The sequence below is a fragment of the Hippoglossus stenolepis genome, chromosome 22 (assembly GCF_022539355.2).
Source record: "Hippoglossus stenolepis isolate QCI-W04-F060 chromosome 22, HSTE1.2, whole genome shotgun sequence".
Taxonomy (NCBI): domain Eukaryota; kingdom Metazoa; phylum Chordata; class Actinopteri; order Pleuronectiformes; family Pleuronectidae; genus Hippoglossus; species Hippoglossus stenolepis.
The window spans coordinates 16657037-16675387 of NC_061504.1; the positions used below are offsets into that span (position 1 = coordinate 16657037).

The 18351-nt window shown below is 45.9% G+C and overlaps 1 protein-coding gene across 9 annotated transcripts; it reads right to left on the reverse strand.

Annotated features, from left to right (window-relative positions):
- Window positions 1-2473: 2473 nt before the first annotated feature.
- gata3 (GATA binding protein 3) lies at window positions 2474-17882 on the reverse strand. 9 transcript variants are annotated; one of them, XM_035147972.2, is made up of 7 exons: window positions 12639-13116; window positions 12070-12481; window positions 10780-11238; window positions 8691-8747; window positions 8488-8534; window positions 6289-6414; window positions 2474-4072 (listed from the first exon to the last, which is right to left on the reverse strand). In XM_035147972.2, the coding sequence occupies exons 2-7, from the start codon at window positions 12302-12304 to the stop codon at window positions 3782-3784; spliced, it is 1215 nt and encodes a 404-aa protein (XP_035003863.1). In that variant the 5' UTR covers window positions 12305-12481; window positions 12639-13116; the 3' UTR covers window positions 2474-3781. The 9 variants fall into 9 exon arrangements, with proteins under 9 accessions (XP_035003863.1, XP_035003860.1, XP_047194607.1 ...); XM_035147969.2 differs by having other exon boundaries at window positions 10723-11238; XM_047338651.1 differs by lacking the exon at window positions 12639-13116 and adding an exon at window positions 17782-17882 and having other exon boundaries at window positions 8488-8747; window positions 10723-11238.
- Between the last annotated feature and the right edge of the window lie 469 nt (window positions 17883-18351).

Here is an 18351-nt window from a genome sequence, read left to right on the forward strand (position 1 = left end):
AAACCAAACTGTGACACAACTTATACATGATATTATTTTCTGTTTCCTTAATAACTTCCTACTTCCTGTGTTGGGATGTAGATCAAGTTTATTCTCTTTTTACTTTAAAAATGCAAAATTCCTAATTAATTCCTCGTCATTGTGATTTCCTACGTTTCTCCCGTTAATTTTTTGGTGGAAATACTAATATTGCAACGACGCAAACAGCTTTTAAAATTACTTCAAGTGACAAAATGTGCATCAGTTTGATGACAAACTTATTTTTAAGCTTTCAAAGTTACAAGGGTCACCCCCCATCATTTGACCCGACCCCTGCTGATGGTGACAGCGACGTGGCCCCGATGAAGACGGACTGTTCCCGAGAGCCGATTACACCCACAGCTCTGTCATCGTCCTCACCTGAAAGACGAGAGGCAGACGCAGGAAGCGAGGGAGACCCGACAGGACGGCAATAAGTGGTTCGTGTCGACGACGGCGGTCGATGATGGAGGAAAGAGGAGAGGAGATCACAGGGAGTTCACGGGTCCACGTTCGAATCCTCACCTGAGAGCCGGTCGCTGCACATCCAGTCACCCTTGGCAGACGTCCACAGGCAAACACCCGAGGGAGAGGGGGTCAGCCAGGGGCCACGGGGTCCCACCACGGGGCAAAGCTTTCCTCAATCCCTCTGTACACACACACACACACACACACTCTCCCCGTTCTCATTCCACATGCCCCCTTGACCTCCCTATTAAAACACAGGAGCAAATCTCCCGATTGGTCACAACGGCTCAGAAACAAATGATGCCAAATACCTGACTTCTGCGTGGCCTTTTCTGCAGGGAGGCATGAGAGGGCCGCGGCCGCCACGTTCGACATTCCACCGGGTCAAATATATATATATATATTCTGATATTGGAAACGTGATGCGCTGCAGTCCTCGTGATTTGTTCGGGGGGGTGGTAGGGACGTTTCAACGATATCTACCGGGAGGAATGACGTGTTGCATAAGAGGGGATCGAGCGAACGAAGCCGGAGGATGGACAGAAGAGTGGATGGAAAGAAAAGAAGTAAAGAAACCACCTGTTTAACTCGTGATTTCATCAAATGAATGAGTATTATGGCAAATACTTTAATTTAAACCCCCAAGATAAGATGTTTGACTTGTGTCAGGAAATAAGCTTCAATTCTTTTTATCCTGTTTGGTTTCTGCACAAAACCTTGTTTGTGTTTTGCTCATTTTCAAATTCTTTCAGTTTCATTTCTTTTCACGTGTTGTCTTTTAATGTTTTGTGAATATTTAGGCCGCTGTCTTTCTGACGGAATAAAGAAACCTCTTTATTATTTGTGTTATCATGGTCTGGTGCGGATTCTTCAGCTGTGAACGCTTAAAACTGCCCGAACCTGTATTAAAAGACACTACACGCATAAGAAAACCAGTCTCAACAGATCACGAACTGAACTGTTCATTATTGCAGCTGCACGTCTTTGTATATTAATGAGCAGCAGATGCTTCCTGCAAATTCCTGCAAATTATACCGATTTCAGAAAGTTGAAAGACGAACGGACGTTAAGTGAAGCAGGTGGTTTCATGCCGAGGGATTCTCGGAGCTGTGGGACGTGCACGACCACAGAAAAGTTTATCATTCGTGATTTTGGATGACAAAAGTTTTATTTGTGCCTCATATTCGGCTATTGGGGCCTTTTTCTACCATAGTGGGTGTTTCAGCCTTACAGGACATATACTCACAATAATGTTGGCTGTGTATCATCTATCTGTTGTTTAAAAAACTGAAATAATATCACAGTTTAATTTTGATCAATAGCAACACAACAGAAGTTGAATATATATCTATATAATGCTAATGCAGTGTGTTGGAACTTTGAGATTTGGAAAGTGATTTTAGTCTGTGGTCACTGGAACTTCCGGGCGTCACCAGACAAAAAGAATTGAATTTTAAAAAGCGGAGGAAGCTGCAGTCGTCGAAAACCAACACATGGTTCCTCTCATTTTCCCAGTTTGACTCATTTCTAATGTTCACTGTTAAAGTTGAATATTGCAACTGGATTCCACTGCTTTCAATGTATTTACAAGCAGAACAAGCGACTGGAGGAAATGATGCTGTTTCATGACTGATGTGATGTTATGATGTGTGTGTGTACCAGGTTGTGTGTGTGTGTCTGTGTGTGTTTGTATCGGTGAGATGAGACAAAAGCCCCTTCAGCCGACGGGGCCTGTGTGGCCCGACCTCTGCGACCCTGCCATTTGATTTGTTCCTCCATCGCCACTGTTTATTTCAGCTCTTCCTGTTTGTGCTCAGCTGACCGTAAGAGTCTCGCTCCTGTGACGGCCGGCTAGAGGAATACATTTAAAAAGAAGAGACACACAAAAATAAAAAAAGGTAGGGTGTGTCTGTCTGTGGTTGTGTGACGGGTGGGTGGTGGGGGGTGGGGGCATGGAGAGACAGAAGAAAGCTCTTGAACACGGCGCTAACATGTCAACAGAGATTAAACTAGTTTATTATTTTCAAAGAGGGAAAAAAAATACGAAACAAAAAGCAGTCATATTTTACACTAGTGATTATTATTAAATTTTTACAACCATTCAGTCTGCATAACATAAGGAAATAATTCTACATCTTTGTTTCTTTCGTATTTTTGGTACTCTGATTTATACATACAAATAACAAATACAGGAACTTTTTTCACAATGCATATAATCTGTGGGCAGGAAGAAAGTCTTTCAGGTGATCAAGTGTGTGTGTGTGTGTGTGTGTGCATGTGTGTGTCTGTATGTGTGTGTATGTGCACGCATCAACACAAACCAATTGCCCGAGACCTATAGCACATCCAAAAAAAAAAAAAAAGGCGAGACGCCTGCAGCCAGAGCTGCTGACTCTCTGCAAACTTAATGCAACACAATTCACGCAGGCAAAAAGCGAGGCCTGCCCTTTCTCTGAAGTCTCTCCCGCTCGTCTTCTAACCTCCTCCTCCCGTTCTCTCTCTCCTCCAGGACTCGGAGGCGTCCTCTCCTCTCCTCTCTCCTCCGGCGGGCAAAGTCTCTCCACCTGCTGCGACTCGTACCCTTCTCGTCGTTAGCTGCCCACAGGCAAATTTCCTTTTTTTCTTACTTAATTAAAAAGTCTTCATTAAATGTACTGTATTTCATACAATTTGTACAAATATATTCAATGTCTGTCTCTCCTCGTCTTCAGCAGAGGAAGAGGAGTGAGAAGAAGAAGAGGAAGGGGAGCGGGGATTCCTGTTACACAGGTGCAAGGTGAGGAGAGGCGGGTGTGGAAGTTAAGGGAGAGGGCGTCGAAAAAGTCCTTGTAATGTCTGTTTCTGTGACGTTTGAGTGTGGAAAAATGGCTTTTTGTACACAAATGGAGCTCCTTATCGTGTGGATCAGCTGGGAGGAAAGCCTCGGTGTGGTGGTGGTGGTGGCGGCGGCGGCGGCGGCTTGGGGAGAGATTGTTCTTTCTCTCCCTGGTTGGAGGAAAAAAAAGAAATCTTCCCCCTGGAGGTCGGTGCGCCGCAGTCAAGTCAAGTCTGCAAAGAATTCACATCGCTTTGATTTTTATAAAAATAAGATACAACTGAGGGCAAAGGAGCCTAAAGCCTGTCGCTCTCGCACCGCGGCTCGGCGGTGAGACAGGGGAGCTTAGGTGGAGCAGTTTGTTTGTCTTTGAGGATATGGAAGCAGGTCAGCAGAGGTACCGAGGGGTGTGGTGGTGGTGGTGGTGGTGGTGGGGCCGAGGGTTCGGGGGGGCGGCGGCGAAGTGAAGCGCCGGTCCGTCTAACCCATGGCTGTGACCATACTGGAGGGGTGGTGGGGGCCGAATGGGAGGCCGGAGGAAGGGTGCATGGGTGTGGGGGTGCTCAGCATGTGGCCGGAGTGCGAGAAGGGCGGGAAGGACGACATGTGGCGGGAGAGGGCGGCCGGGCTGAAGGAGCTGCTCTTGTCCATCAGGCTCTTAGAGAAGTCGTCCATGGTGTCTTGGGACTTTTTGCTCTTCTTGGACTTGCTGGACATCTTCCGGTTCCTGGTCTGGATGCCTTCCTTCTTCATGGTCAGAGGTCGGTTGATCTGCTCTCGAAAGGAGACAGAGAGAAGATGGCAGATTAGTATTTTGTCACGGCAGCAGATTCGCGGCAGGATGGAAATCTTAAAGAGTGGGCTTTAAACACAAAAACATCGCGAGTCCATTCCCATTAGGGAACCAAAAAAAAAAGAGGAAAGCGTAAGTGAGCGGTGACACCACGATTCAAAACAGACACACGGATCTTTTTTGTTTTGTTAGAGGCGGACTTTGGGGTTCTGGGGAAACATAATGATATGTAATGGAGTCCCATTACAAGACTGTCCCATCCTGAAACACAAAACTGTTTATATACACCCTGTGTGCATGTGTGTAACAGTGTGTGTGTGTGTGTGTGTTGGGGTGGATTTAAATGTTGATTCCTTTAAGCTGGACTGTATCTGAGGCTGTGGGCCGTGCCAGAAAGTAAAAAAAGGAAAGACGGAGGGAGGGAAGATGGAGAGAGAGTGTGTTCGGAACAGCGACGGCGAAGGGTCTGGCAGCTAATGTGCAGCCAGTCGACCACAGAGACACATGGCCATGACGACCGCCAGCGTCGGCCAAGTCCTCCTCTCCACCCTCCTCCTCCTCAACCGCGTGGCCGTCTCCTGGCCAAAATGGCCCCAGCTGCCGTATTCCAGCATAGGTTTAGCCGGGAATGAGAGCTGGATGATGGAATTCCGGCTGTGGCAGGATTATGCGGGGAGGTGGAAGAGGCCGGCTGGCTTCCTGATCTTTCTGAGCGCTTCTTCCCGGGGAAATGGGAACAGGGATTTCTACCTCGCGCTGTCTGAGACATTGGCATTTTTTCGCTGACTCTTAAAGCGGAATGGCCTCAGTGATTGGTGGAGGGCAGACATCTCTTCTGTGCACCCCTCCCCCCACCCCCCACACTCCTCCCCGGTGATGTGGTTTCACTCTCTTAAGATGTGGCTCCTGCAGGTGACTTGCTCGGCCTTGCTTCCAGCTCTGAGGTGAGCTACGCCCGCCTAAAGCCGGTCAGGCCTGTGCCCTTTGATGCTGAGACGTCTAGCGTCTCGCAGAGGAAGCCCCGAGTCTCCGGCCTGCGCTCGGGCGCCCCCCCCCGGGACATCAAACAAAAGCCAAAGTGCTGTGAGTCAGTGACCACCGCAGAGCGCACAGGACAGCCCCTCCGCCTCCCAACACCAGCAGCACCTGAAACCTCAGCCCCAGACACCCTCTGAGATATGAAGATGAGAATGGTATCGTTCACACGTGGTGAGAAAACCCCTGATTACTGAAAAGAGTGTGTCAATGTTTTTCGGGTGTTGACACAACCTCACGCTTGTGGCAGCGTCTCTGTTTTCACAAGTTTCTTATCTGAGCCAAAGCCTACGGGACAACAGACTGCTACCATCAGGTGTTCTGGGACTGACTGTCCACACACACATCGGGAGCACAGACCAGGCCAGCAGGGACTCGGCTAAATTCTCCATGAAGAATGTGGAATTTGTTTCAAAGGGAGCAAGGCCCAACAGAAGTCTTGGATTTACCAAAATAAACTAATTTCACAATTACACCGAGGTCGGGGTCGGTTCAAATGCTAATATGTAACTGGGAAATATTATTCTTCTCCCCTTTTAACCTTGGTCTGAATCTGGTTTCTGCAGCGCCCGAGCCAACTGCCAAAAGTAACATGGGAAAATGATTTAACGTGGAGCGCTGTGCGTGACAAGCGCTGCAGCCGAGCGGGGATATGGGAGATATATAGGCCGCCTTTATCTGGCGGAGAAGAATTTCTACCTCCACGTTAGCTCGGTTATTATTATTTAGGCGATAATGTCTGTTTGATTAAAAGTTACAGCTACGTGCTCGAGAGAGAGAGTGTAGAGATGCAGAGGGTCCCGGGGGTCTCCAGATTGAGGATGTGAAATGATGTGAAGCTCCAACCGACCCAAGAGGAATCCGAGGGATGGGTGGTCAGAGGGGGGGGGGGGACCCTCATCTCCCAGAAATAAGAAATTAATCGAATTTTAATTAAGCCCCCTCCTCTTATTTAACATGCAAACGCAAGGCGGCTGCAGGCTTAGCTCACTTTGCTCTTACACATTTTAGATTCCCACTTACTGCCAATAAATCACATTAACTCTACAGTCTATCTGTTATCGCCCTGGCCCGGACCCCCTCTGCAGGGAGCACTCCGTCAGAGGAGGCAGGGGAAAGATGGAGGAAATATTCTGCAGCATGTGGGTTTATTTCTTACATTGTGCAGTTTGAAGTAGAGGCCGCAGGCGTTGCACACCGGGTCCCCGTTGGCGTTTCTCCGCCACAGCGTCGTCGTTGTCGTTTGACAGTTTGCACATGAGGTCCCTGCCCGCCTGGCTGCAGACTGCACCGGAGCACCGAGAGGCCAGAGGAGAGGAAGAAGAGGACACACCGTCACATGACCACGTAATAACCCAATGAGCAGGTTTATTTATTTTAAACGCCAGCGTGCAGGGCTGCAGGATCTGAGATTTTTTTATTCATTTAAAACCAGGATCTAAGGAAAAAGACTTTTTTTTTTTTTTTTAAATGCTTCATGTTACATTTAATGTTTGAGGATGTGTTTGTGTGATTCTGGCAGCTCTGCACACACAGCACTATACATCTCTAAATGCAATATAGAAAATCCAATTGTGTTTTTCTTTCATTGCAGATAAAAAACATTCCTTATTTCCATTCATGTGCATGTAAAAAAAAAAAAAAAAACTCTAAAACTCAAAGCCTTTATTTTAACTGAATATACTTTCCCCTTTTTTTTTGCATTAAAATAGTTTTAAAATAAAGACACAAAAAAAAAAACAGAGCTGCTTTCACTCGAGGCTAAAAATAGCGTCACGGAGCACATACCTCCTGCAGAATAAATATTTACAGAAGACATAAAAGTGCTGCCTTGAAATGGGAGAGCTATTAAATCTGATTAAATTTCCCCCCCTTTAAAAAATGCGCGTTTGTGCCATGATGCACGAGGAGGCTCGCTTTGAAATGGCGACATGGAAAAGAAAAGAAAAGTTAAAAAAAGGCCTGAATGTAGATTTTTATATCGATTAAATATTTTTTTATAAAAAGTCATCACAGGCTTTAGGGAGGAATTCTCCTGCAGTAATAATAGAGTTTAAATTATGACGCGGTGGAATTAACCAAATAACTGCACATGCACCAGTTATTACGCAGACTAATAATTTAGAAAATAAGAAAGGGTGGATTAATTTCTGCTGCGGAGTGAAAGCCTGACTTCCCCCACCCCCCCCCCCCAGTCAAAGTCACGTCTTCTCGGGGATTTATCAGCTGCTGTCCTCGGCCTCAGTTTGCTGCAGTGGCCTGACATTGATGTTATAATCTCTTTAAAAAAAAAAACAATCGATAGACAGGTGACCGCAGAGGACGCGCGGACGTAAAGGACTACATTATCTCGGGGAGGGATTTCCAATTAAACACGTGTGCTGGCCTAATAACCCCCTGCTGCTGCTGCAGCGTGCAGCGAATAACCAATCAGATCAGAGGAATCAACTTTATTATAATCCTCTATTATCTGCTCCATTCTATTTGCTTTTATTTTTTTACTTTCAGGGTCAAATTGTTGAGTTTTCCAGTGAATTTCTGCAGCAGAAACGTAAAATACGATATTTGATCAATGAGGTGATTGATCAGATTCGTCCTCGTCTTATATCTTAAATTCTCCTCTGGTGTCACTTTGGGAATAATTCTATAAGTCTTTGAACCAGAGTGCGCGTGCACGCGGCTCTGGATGAGGCCCTCACCTCCACGCTGCTCGTATTTACGCACAGATTTATTTTAAAACACTAAAAATAATCGTGACTATGCTGCAGGAGCCCGTGCATGGAGCCCGTGCATGGAGCCCGTGCATGGAGCCGTGCATGGAGCCCGTGCATGGAGCCCGTGCATGGCTCGGACTCTGCAGCCTGCGTGTGTTTTGACTGGGGAAGCGGGGGCTGTGTTGTTACGAGCGACTTATCTGCGCTGCTCAGACATCCGGCAGCTCTTTCCCTGGGAAGTCGGGTTTTCACATTAGAGGCGAGATGGAGGAGAAGAAGAAGCGGAGCGGGAGCGAAGAGGCATCTGTGCCTCGAAAGATATTTTATTTATCCTATGGATAGAAAGCGGGGGAACTCCTCTAAAGCTGTGATGAGAGGGGGTTTCCCTGGAGTGTAACTTAAAAGAAATAGCTCCTCTAGATAACAGCCGAGAATAAAAATATCAGAAATAATAATATTCATATGATGGAGCTCGTTTTGTCAACGCAGGCCTGCAGCCGTGACTGCAACAAGTACGTTTCAATAAGAGTCAATGACAATTTTTTTTTTTTTTTTCTTTCTTGCAAATAAAAATAGGCATCGTCATTGCATTTATAAAAAAGATGTGCAGTTTTTGTTCTGTGGTAGTATCTGAAAACAGAGACCTGCACTTGTCGAGTCAATTTCCTGCAGCTAATAGGCCTACTTCTTCCTGGAGAGGGGAAAAACAGAGAGAGAGACGGAAATGTCATCAACAGAGAAATGTGGTGGGGACGTACCAGCCGCCGCTTGGGCTTGATGAGGGGGCGATTCTGCCCGTTCATCTTGTGATAGAGTCCGCAGGCGTTACACAGATAGTGACCCGTACCGTCCCGCCGCCACAGGGGGGTCGACGTGGCCCCGCAGTTCACACACTCTCTGCCCTCTGCAAGAGCCAGCACACACACACAGGCACACACACACACACGCGCACACACACACACACACACAACCACAAACACACACAAACATGGAGACAGGGTTCAGGTCAATAATCCTTAGAAATTAAAAATAAATAATAATACTGCTTCATTTATAAATAACAATAAGGTGAGTTAAATCACAGGGGAAATATTTCTATGTGTCATATATATATATATAAATGCAAAGTACAACAACAAGCATCAATATTAATCATTAAAAAATAAACAATAATACAAAATAGAGTTTATTATATTCATGACACTCTCGTATAGGCCTAAAAATTAAACACATGTGGTTAATGTTGGTGATGAAGAACAGTTAAGGTCCATCAGGCAGAAATCATTCCACACACACACACACACGCTGTCACACACACGCACGCACACACACGCACGCACACTAATCTTAAAGCGTCGTGTCCTTGAACAGGATTTTTTTGGTCCGTGGCAATTTAAATAAAATCTAGTTAAACTGGTTTTTATTCTCTCCCTTATCAGCAAATCTCTCGTAATAATAATAATCCTGATAAAAAATAATACAAATGCTGATAATAATAATGATATTTATAATATTTATACTAATAATAATAATTATTATTATGTCTTTATATTTAATGGAGTTGTTTTCTGTGCTTCTGAAATGACTGGGGGCTGTCGAGCTGCGGTTTGCTGCCACTTCTCTAGTGACACCGGCAGGTGAGACGCGCACTAACACTCAGGTTGTAGCAGTGAAACCAGGGAGCTGCTCACACTCACATTTTCCAAAGCACACGCGCACACTGAGCTTTTGTGCAGAGCCGAGAGCCTTTTGCATTTTTCTGCAGCCGCACTTCCCCTTTTTTCACGCACAGAGAGAAAGAGAGAGAGAGAGATACGTGCGGTGTTTAGACGTGACAGACGTGCACGCTCCTGGACAAGTGCGTTTTCTTTCCTTTTCTAAATTGGCAGAAAGGAAACGCTGCAGAAATCAAACAAGAGCTGATCCAGTGCAAACGAAAGGAAAAAGGGTTTGGGGTTTTTTTTTAAAAAAAAGTGAAGTTTAACGTCATTAAAACGAAAGAAAACGCTCCTTCAGATCGTAGAAATATCTCTAAATGAACATTAACAACCATTATGCTCGAATTAAAATCTTTATTTGCATTAATGTGCGATGCAGAATAATCCCGATGATATGCATCAGCTAATCCACTGTTTTCTACACTGCGCATCAGAGCCGCTGATATTAATCTCATTACAGAAAAAACTGCTTTTCGGCAATAACCTTTAAAATAATTACTCGCGATTTGGAAAAACGTCTCTCTCTCCCCCCTTGTTCTCTCCCCCCCCACTCAGTGGTTCGTGCACTCTGCCACGGCGACGGTTCACCCGCTTTTTCTCCCTGAATGAACGAGCAGCATCCGGTGCTCTGCCGCTGCGTAAACAATGCAACTGTGGCGCGCACTGGTCTGACAGTAATGGGATTATCTTAAACATATAAACGGGGCGACAGAGCCCAGAGAGCCGGCGTCCCCTCTGTCCCCGTGTCCCTCTGTGTCAGTGCACAGGACGATGAGGGGGACAAGAAAAATAAAATAATCTGCAGAGCAGTCAACTCTGAACCCCTCCGCGTCACGGTGCTTCTATTTGGGCTGGAGGAAAATATCCAGTCTGGGAATTCGATGTTTGTTTTTACGAGTAATTTATTTCCAACTATTTAATTTAATTTGTTGTCCTGGTGTTTTTATATTCGTGTTAAATATATCTAAATGTCATTATTATTATTATTAGAGGAAGAGCTGTGTGCGTCTTTTTTTGGAAACAGTCTGACCCTTGTTCTCGTGAGGGATGAATGAGCTGCTCATGGGTATAATTTTTTTCTACATTTCTAATCATCACTGAGGCTGCAAATCTGGGGAATCATGTTAGATCAAAAGGGAATGTAGTAAAGCGCACGCCTACCTGAACAGGACCTTGTTTTTGGTCTTGTTTTGGAACCATAACTAGAAGATGACCCACCTATCAGGCTACTTGGTGGGAAGAGGCCTGGCCCGTATTCGGGGACATATTGTGGGTATGTGGCGATGGGGTGATGGTGGCCAGAGGCTGACGCGCTCCGGCTGTGAGCTGACTCCAGTTTCATACTCTCGGCCAGGGTCACCTGGTACTTTATGCACTCTTTGTCCTCCTGCCGCCCGGAGCTGCTGCCCGGGGTGGATAAGCCCGGGTCCGGGGACACGTCTTTCGGTGGGGTCGGGGGAAACGTGAAGAGGTGCGGACTGGAGTGGCCGGTGGACAGGGAGGAGGAGGAGGCCGAGGGGTAGACGGACAGGCTGGCCGGGGATCCGTGGTGCAGGGGGTTCTTGGGGAAGGGGCTCAGGTTCCAGGGAGAAGTGCTGTGGTGCGGGGCGATGCCTTTGCTCCCCTCCAGCCAGGGCAGGGAGCCGTGCAGTAATGAGGGACGGCACACCTGGCTACCTGGAGCAGCGGAAACACAAGAAAACATCACAACCTGGAACAAATACACTCACATTTAATCCGCATTAAAGGGTCAGAGGCGCGTTTCAGGCCACATCTCACTTTTACGCACAGATTTATCAAAAACACTCACGTGGATATTTATATTTCTAACACAATTTTCCCTCCAGAGGTTGATTCTAAATATTCTCTGTCGTCCTGGACTCGTACTTTCAACCCCCCCCCCCTCCCATTTAACAGGCCTCAATATAACAAGAGCATAAAAGAATCTATACGTCAACTCCTCGGTTTACTTCGTGATTGACTGTTCAGGAAGTTAACGGCTCCAAAATAGGAAACCCCACACATGACTTAATGCACACGAATAGCTCAATATAATAAAAAGATAAAGATAGTGCACGAGCACCATATTCCAGGTGTAACTGTGACTTCGGTGCCAACTCGTCTATTTGTTTAAACCCGTGACTAAACACCCGATTGATCCAGAAAACAAATTACGCACGGGCTCAACAAAATTCTCAAAAAAAATCTACTTTGACATATGAGTCAGCTGAGAGTTATTTAACGTTTGTGAAGTTGAGAGTGGAGCAGCGGAGGCAGGAGCGAACCTTCACACACATATTTAGATTTGGTGCATGTTTTTTTTTAAAGACGAATCGGCTCATAAGCGAAAACCGAAAGCTGCTCTGGGATCCACGTCAGATAATACAAAAAATCCCAACGCGTTCAGTTAAACGAGTCTTTTCTTCAGGGATAAATTACGCACAGAGGTGTCAACAGAATAATAAGCAGATTATTAAATAAAAAGGCCCAAAGAGGCTGGTGACTTACTGTGAGGAGGAGGAGGGTACCTCTGGACGGCTCGGACAGAGTTTCCATAGTATGGAGAGACGTGGTTCCCCTGTCCATCGATATTAAACAGTACATCCACATCGTCAGCGAGCTGATACTGGGAAGGGTCCATGTATGAGTGGCCGAGGCCCGGGTGGTGTGAGCCGGGATGCTGCTCGTTCAACACCGCGGGATGATGGCTCATCCATCGTGGCTGATCCGCACTTACTTCCATCGCTTTGCCTTTTTTCTTTTTTTCTGTGTGTGTGTGTGTGTGTGAGTGGGTTTTTCTTCAGAAAATGTTCATGCACGCCGAAGCAAACCGGTGCACGTCACAAGAGAAGAAAGAGTCTGTCCCAAATCCGTGTTTATTCTCGTTAAATCCACAGGTTCCGCGCTCGCTTCTGGTCACCTGGAGACAAGAGAGGAGAATTTTATTTGTCTGGTTTTTTTTCTCGAAAACGTTTCACAAAAAAACAAACAAACAGGAGGCTAAACAAAAACAAATAAAGAAGTGAATTCAACCGGTTTCTGTTAGTGATCAAATCGTATTTAAACTCGAAACATACCCCACATCACAAATGCAACAAAGGTGTTGTCATATAAATAACGTCCAAAATGGAATCCAGCAGCCCGACGCACAGTTCCTGAACTTCTTCCTCGTCTTGTGCGTGTGTTCGAGTCCGGCTCAACAAGTACAGTGGAGGTTCGAGTCGAGGGCGCGCGGGGCTCGATCGCTGCGCACTGACCAGCACCAGCAAGTTAAACTCACTGATCAAATCTGTGTTTGTGCGCAGTTGTAGCCCTCTCCATTAACTCCTCTCTCGCTCTCTCTCTCTCTCTCTCGCTCGCTCCTCCGTGTGGCTCTTACTCTCTCACCCTTGCTCTAGTCTACCTCTCTCTCTCTCTCTCTCTCTTGCTCTCTTTCTCCAGCCCCCTTTTTTTTTTTTTCTCTTTTTTCTTTTTTACAGTGAAGGCATTCTTTCAGGATGGCGCCAGGCAGCTCAATGCTCGCAGACAGCTGTGGCGCGACGCAACTTAAGGAGGGTCTGTCAGTGTCATCAGTTAAGGGGAGGGGCCTGCCCTAATTGAATATAACGTGGGCCAGCAGATATGCAGAAGAAGAAGAAGTGCTGCAGGATTTTTTTTTTTTTCCAATGACCTTGCCCCCCCCCCTTAATATATATATATATATATATATATTTGAATAAGTGAGAATATTTATTTTTCTTATAGGCCTTTTCAAACTTTGAACCCCAGTTACGTATGGGCTGCAAAAAAAAGATGCAATACGTTATTATGGTGCATTAACGAATTTGTAAAATACTAAAATGTGCATTCATCTAAAAATAATAATAATAATATAAAATATTTAAATAGAGTAGTTACAACTAAACTCCTCAAAAACTAAACACACAGATACAAATAATAAAGATTTAGTTTTATTGTGTTTTTATTTCTCCACAGATCTAAATGTTTGCTGCAGCTGGAGAGAGAAGAGAGAGAGAGAGAGAGAGAGAGAGAGAGAGAGAGAGAGAGAGAGAGAGAGGGAGGCTGCAGCAGCAGAGCCTGTTGCTCACGGGCCTCTGGCAGGTCGCGGGACGTTCACGCTCTTAAAATTGTGACAGTGCGTCCTCTCGCGGTGACAGGCACATTATTCTAATGGCAGCTCCCGAAATTGAGCCGATTTCCTGCTCGTGAAGTGAAGGCAGCGGACAAGGACGCGCGGGGGGGGGGGGGACTGAGCTCCTGATGGTCTCCAGGAGGAGGGGGCGATCCTCCGGTGCAGGTTCTTATTGGCTGCTGCTCATCAATATCTGTGATAATAACCCACTGCGGAGACTCAACGTGACGAGCAGCGATGGGTCGTGTCATTATTTATTCAAACAGGAACATTAACTGGAACGTGATAGCGCGCACTGGGACAGATCTCCCCCACGCCATTTTCATCTTTTATTTCTAAGCCTGATAAATAAGCTGCTATGATTTTTTTTGATTTTTTGATTTTTTTTTAAAGGGGCAACATTTAAAAAATTTCCCTCGAAATCACAGAATTCACTTTCTCTGTATGAGAAGGTGTGTGTGTGTGTGGGTGAAGTGTCACGCGGACGTGCACGGCGTGCGTCATGCGGCAGAGAGGAAGTATTTTAAACCCAGTTTGGTTTCTCCATTTACTTTCAGATTGGCAGTGCGTAATAGTAGATATGTGTGTGTGTGTGTGTGTGTGTGTGTGTGTGTGTGTGTGTGTGTGTGTGTGTGTGTGTGCTGGGGTGGAGGGGGTGGGGCAGCCTCGGCGACGCCACTGGATGTGACGTCACCGCGGTGTAAGCAAAGCAGTCAGGAAATGAACCTTCTCACGGCACGCAGTAGGTAACGGCAGCGGGAGCGCGCACGCCCTTGTGGTCTGCCTGATACCAGGTAGGGTCTGGTTTGATGGGAGCGATTCATTGGCTGCTGGGAGGGAAACGTGCACGACACGCAGGCCTGTTCACCAACAACCAGTGACACTATCAAATAGATAGAATTTGTATTTTAGCCACTGGAAATAAGGTTTCTGAATCGAAACAAGGCCGCGGTCTCCGGCGATGACTGCACGGGTGCGTGTGGGTCTTTATTCCACATGTATCCCTCCTCCCTCCCTCCCTGATACGGGGGTTGTTCTGAGCCGGGCGCGTGGGAGCGCACACTGAGAGAGACTTGGCAAAGTGTCGCGTTTTTCCTCTCCAGGATAGCCCTGTACCTGGAGAGAGAGGGGAGAGGGAGCGTTTCCCACTCAGGCAAACCCGAGACTGAACTTGGATGCAAACTGCTGTAGCTGCCATTGTCAAGCTGTCAGCGGACTCGTGTAATTATCCTCTTGAAAAGTATCTCGCAGCCATTATCCACAGAGAACCCCCGGTATAGGTGCTGGGAGGCGACACATGACGGTAAACGCAGCCTAAAATCCTGATTATGGTTTTTTTTTTTTTGTTTCAGTTTCTTGGATGCATCGCAGCTTAGAGAGAACGGAACATGGAAACCGTCCCGTGACTTGATTCCCGAGCCTCGGTGTCAATAACGCGGGAGCTTATTCAGCGCGGGAATAAAAAAACCCCGTCTCCCTCTCTCTCTTAATAAAAAGTTGTCAGTTATAATCCCGAGTTGTTTCCACGGAGGGAGAAACGGTGGCTTTAGCTCCTCTTCCCCACGTCGGTGTGTGTGTGTGTGTGTGTGTGCGTGTGCGTGTGAGAGTGTGTGTGTCTGCAGACGGTGGAGCTCCTGTGCGTAAAGTTGGATCCGTGTCCAGATTCTGATAAAAATCAACTAAGGCACCGTTTCCTCTTTTTTTTTCTCTATTGACACGAACAGATTATTCGATAAAATATTTTAGATCACGTGTGTGTTTACATCATCACACACACACACACACACACACACACACACCACCCCCCCTCCTCCTCCTGTTATGGCCCCATCAGCAAATACCATCATTCTTTATCTTTATAAATAATAATTCCCTTCCTGCTGCTGTTTCAATCCGAGGTGAGGAAGATAAAATCACACTTTATTAATATTAATAAAAAATCGGTTTGGCTAAAATAAATGTAAAAACACCATCTGAATTAATGCTAGTTCTATAATAATAATAATAAATATTAATAGCAATAATAATACAACAATTTAGGATTTTACCCTGAAAATAAACTAGAAATATACACAAAAGATACAATAATTTAAAAAGAGTAATAACAAAAGGTGTGTATGTGTGTGTGTGTCTGTGTGTGTGTGTGTGTGTGTCCATAATATTGTGTCACATTTTTTACATTTCAACATAAACTGCAAATCATCCTAACCTTTCACCTTGATTTCAAAATTGAAAGATTAATGGAATAAAATTAAAAATGACAAATAAATAAAGGTGCTTAAAATAAACCAGGGGAGCAGTTAAATCCTATAAATAACAGAGAATAATAGAAAGGAGATTAATAGAGCTACAGACGAGTCATTGTGTCCCTGAGAGATTTTTGTGACACGCTCATCTCGACTTTCAGAAACCAGCTCGGCGCCGCAGGTCGATCTTCTCCTCTGTGACTCATTCTCTACCTTTCTGGTCTTTTCAAGAAAAATCTAACGCGATCCCCAGATTAGCAGAAACTCGCCGCTGTCCTCTGACTGCATGAGAAGCAGCTCCGCTTCTCAGAACACAACAACGAGGGCGTCACTGTGCGCCGCGAAACCCGAACACACACACGTGGATTTCCTCGAATGATTCAAATGAGAAGCTGAGGGGATAAATCATCTTTTTTTTTAAAAAACTGGCAGCTCTTCGTAATTCTGTGTCATTGTTTCCCGATGAGAAAAACAGAAGAAGAAGAAAAAAAGAAGACTGTCTGCCAATTGACTGACTCGCGATGCTTATCTGAGCCTCTATCGCTTCACGCCAGACACACTGATGTAATCTTTCCTCTAACAAACAGGCCTTTTCACCCCTGAGCCTGCGCGCACACACACCACAGACACACGCACTCATATTCCGCATATTTATCCTAAATGTCTGTTGGAATAATTAACCAATAACACTCAGGATTAATAAGAAGGTGAGAAATAGAAATAGAGGCACAGTACCTGCTGCTCCACGTTATCACGCCCGAGGCCAGAAGTTGTTGTTTTTTTAATTTATCCAGATTTAAAAGAGTTTAAATTTAACATCACAGCAGTTTAATAAAACCTCACGTGTATTTTTATCGATTATTAAGGGATCGATAGAAGCGTGCACGAGCTCCTCTTCGTCTCCTCTCGCTTCTCCCTGAATGCAAATGACCGCTGGAGCTTTTGGCCCGTGACAGTGCGCGTGTGATGCCCTTAATTTGGCATCCTATTCTATCTCTCTCCTTTCTCTCGCTCTCTCTCTCTCTCTCTCTCTTTCTCCGCCATATCAGGACACATCGACCGAAGACGAGATGGTGGTGTGAGTGTGTGTGTGTGTGTGTGTGAGATAGTGTGTGTGTGTGTGTGTGTGTGTGTGTGTGTGTGTGAAGCGCAGCCTCAGCAAGTCCAACTCCCCCTTTTTTTTTAATGACCCGCCGGCAAAGGTAATCAGATCAATTTCACGGCGTGCACGGGATTGTGCCTCCACCACCAACCTGGGCAGGAGGTAATAGGTCGTTAAAAACCCTCATCTTCTCCTCTTTTCTGAGGGGGTCGCTTTGGAGGTAGGTTGCTAAATATTTTAAGGAATGCAGCTTTTTTTTTTTCTTCTTTACAAATCAGCCGCTTTTACGCACGAGGAAAATGAGACCGAGGAGAATTTTCCTCTTGTGCTAAAAGACATGGCAGCAGCAGTTTTTTTTTTTTGTACCACGAGCTCTATAAGGCAGCAATGGCGGTCGTTGTGGATGTTGTGTAGCCAGTGTAGCTGCTGCACAGCCCCCCCTTCTTTAAAGCAAGTGCGCGCAGCCGATGTGCAGAGAAATGCTGTTTCCATCCAGAAAACCCTGGTGCGAATTAACCCCAGTTAGAAAAATAAGAGAAATGCACATTATTACCGTTTCACGTCATTTACTTTCAACATGTAAAAAAAAAAACCTCCCGCTCCGCCAAAGTTTCCCATCATGCACAGACCATCAGGCTCAAGCACCATCACTGAGTTACAGCCACACGGGCACGAGGCGCGCGGGACGTGCGGGAGGATGCACCGGCGGCAAATCGAAGCAAATCTAAATATTTACTGACCTGCACTGGACGGAGGGTGGAGGCGTTTTTTTCCTGCAGATGTGAAGAAAGAGTGACATAGAGATGGAAGCGCCGATGGCATTTAGAGAGAGAGAGGGAGGGAGGGAGGGAGGGAGGGAGAGAAAGAAAGAGAGAGGGCGAGAGTGAGAGCTGTGGACGGGGAAGGTAAAAAAACACTCACACACACACACACACACACACAGTTCTGCTGCTGCTGGTGGTGGTGGTGGTGGTGGTGGTTGTGTGCGCGCCCTCGGTCCCGGTGTCACATCATAACGGGAGGCACACACACACCCACACGCACGCGTGCATACGGGCCGAGCAAAAGCGGCATCTTCACAGTGACTGTACACGAGCCGTGCGCGCCAGCTCTTCCGGGTGTGAACGCATCACAGGTCAGACGAATGGAAACAAAACCAAACGCAATAGAAACCAATGGGTGTTAATTACAGGCCTGTTATTAAAATACAAATATCAAAGTATAATTCGATTTGGTTTTATTCAGCGAGTTCAGATTTTTCTATTTGTGATTCTGGATATATTTAGATTTGATTGTTGTTATCATTTAGT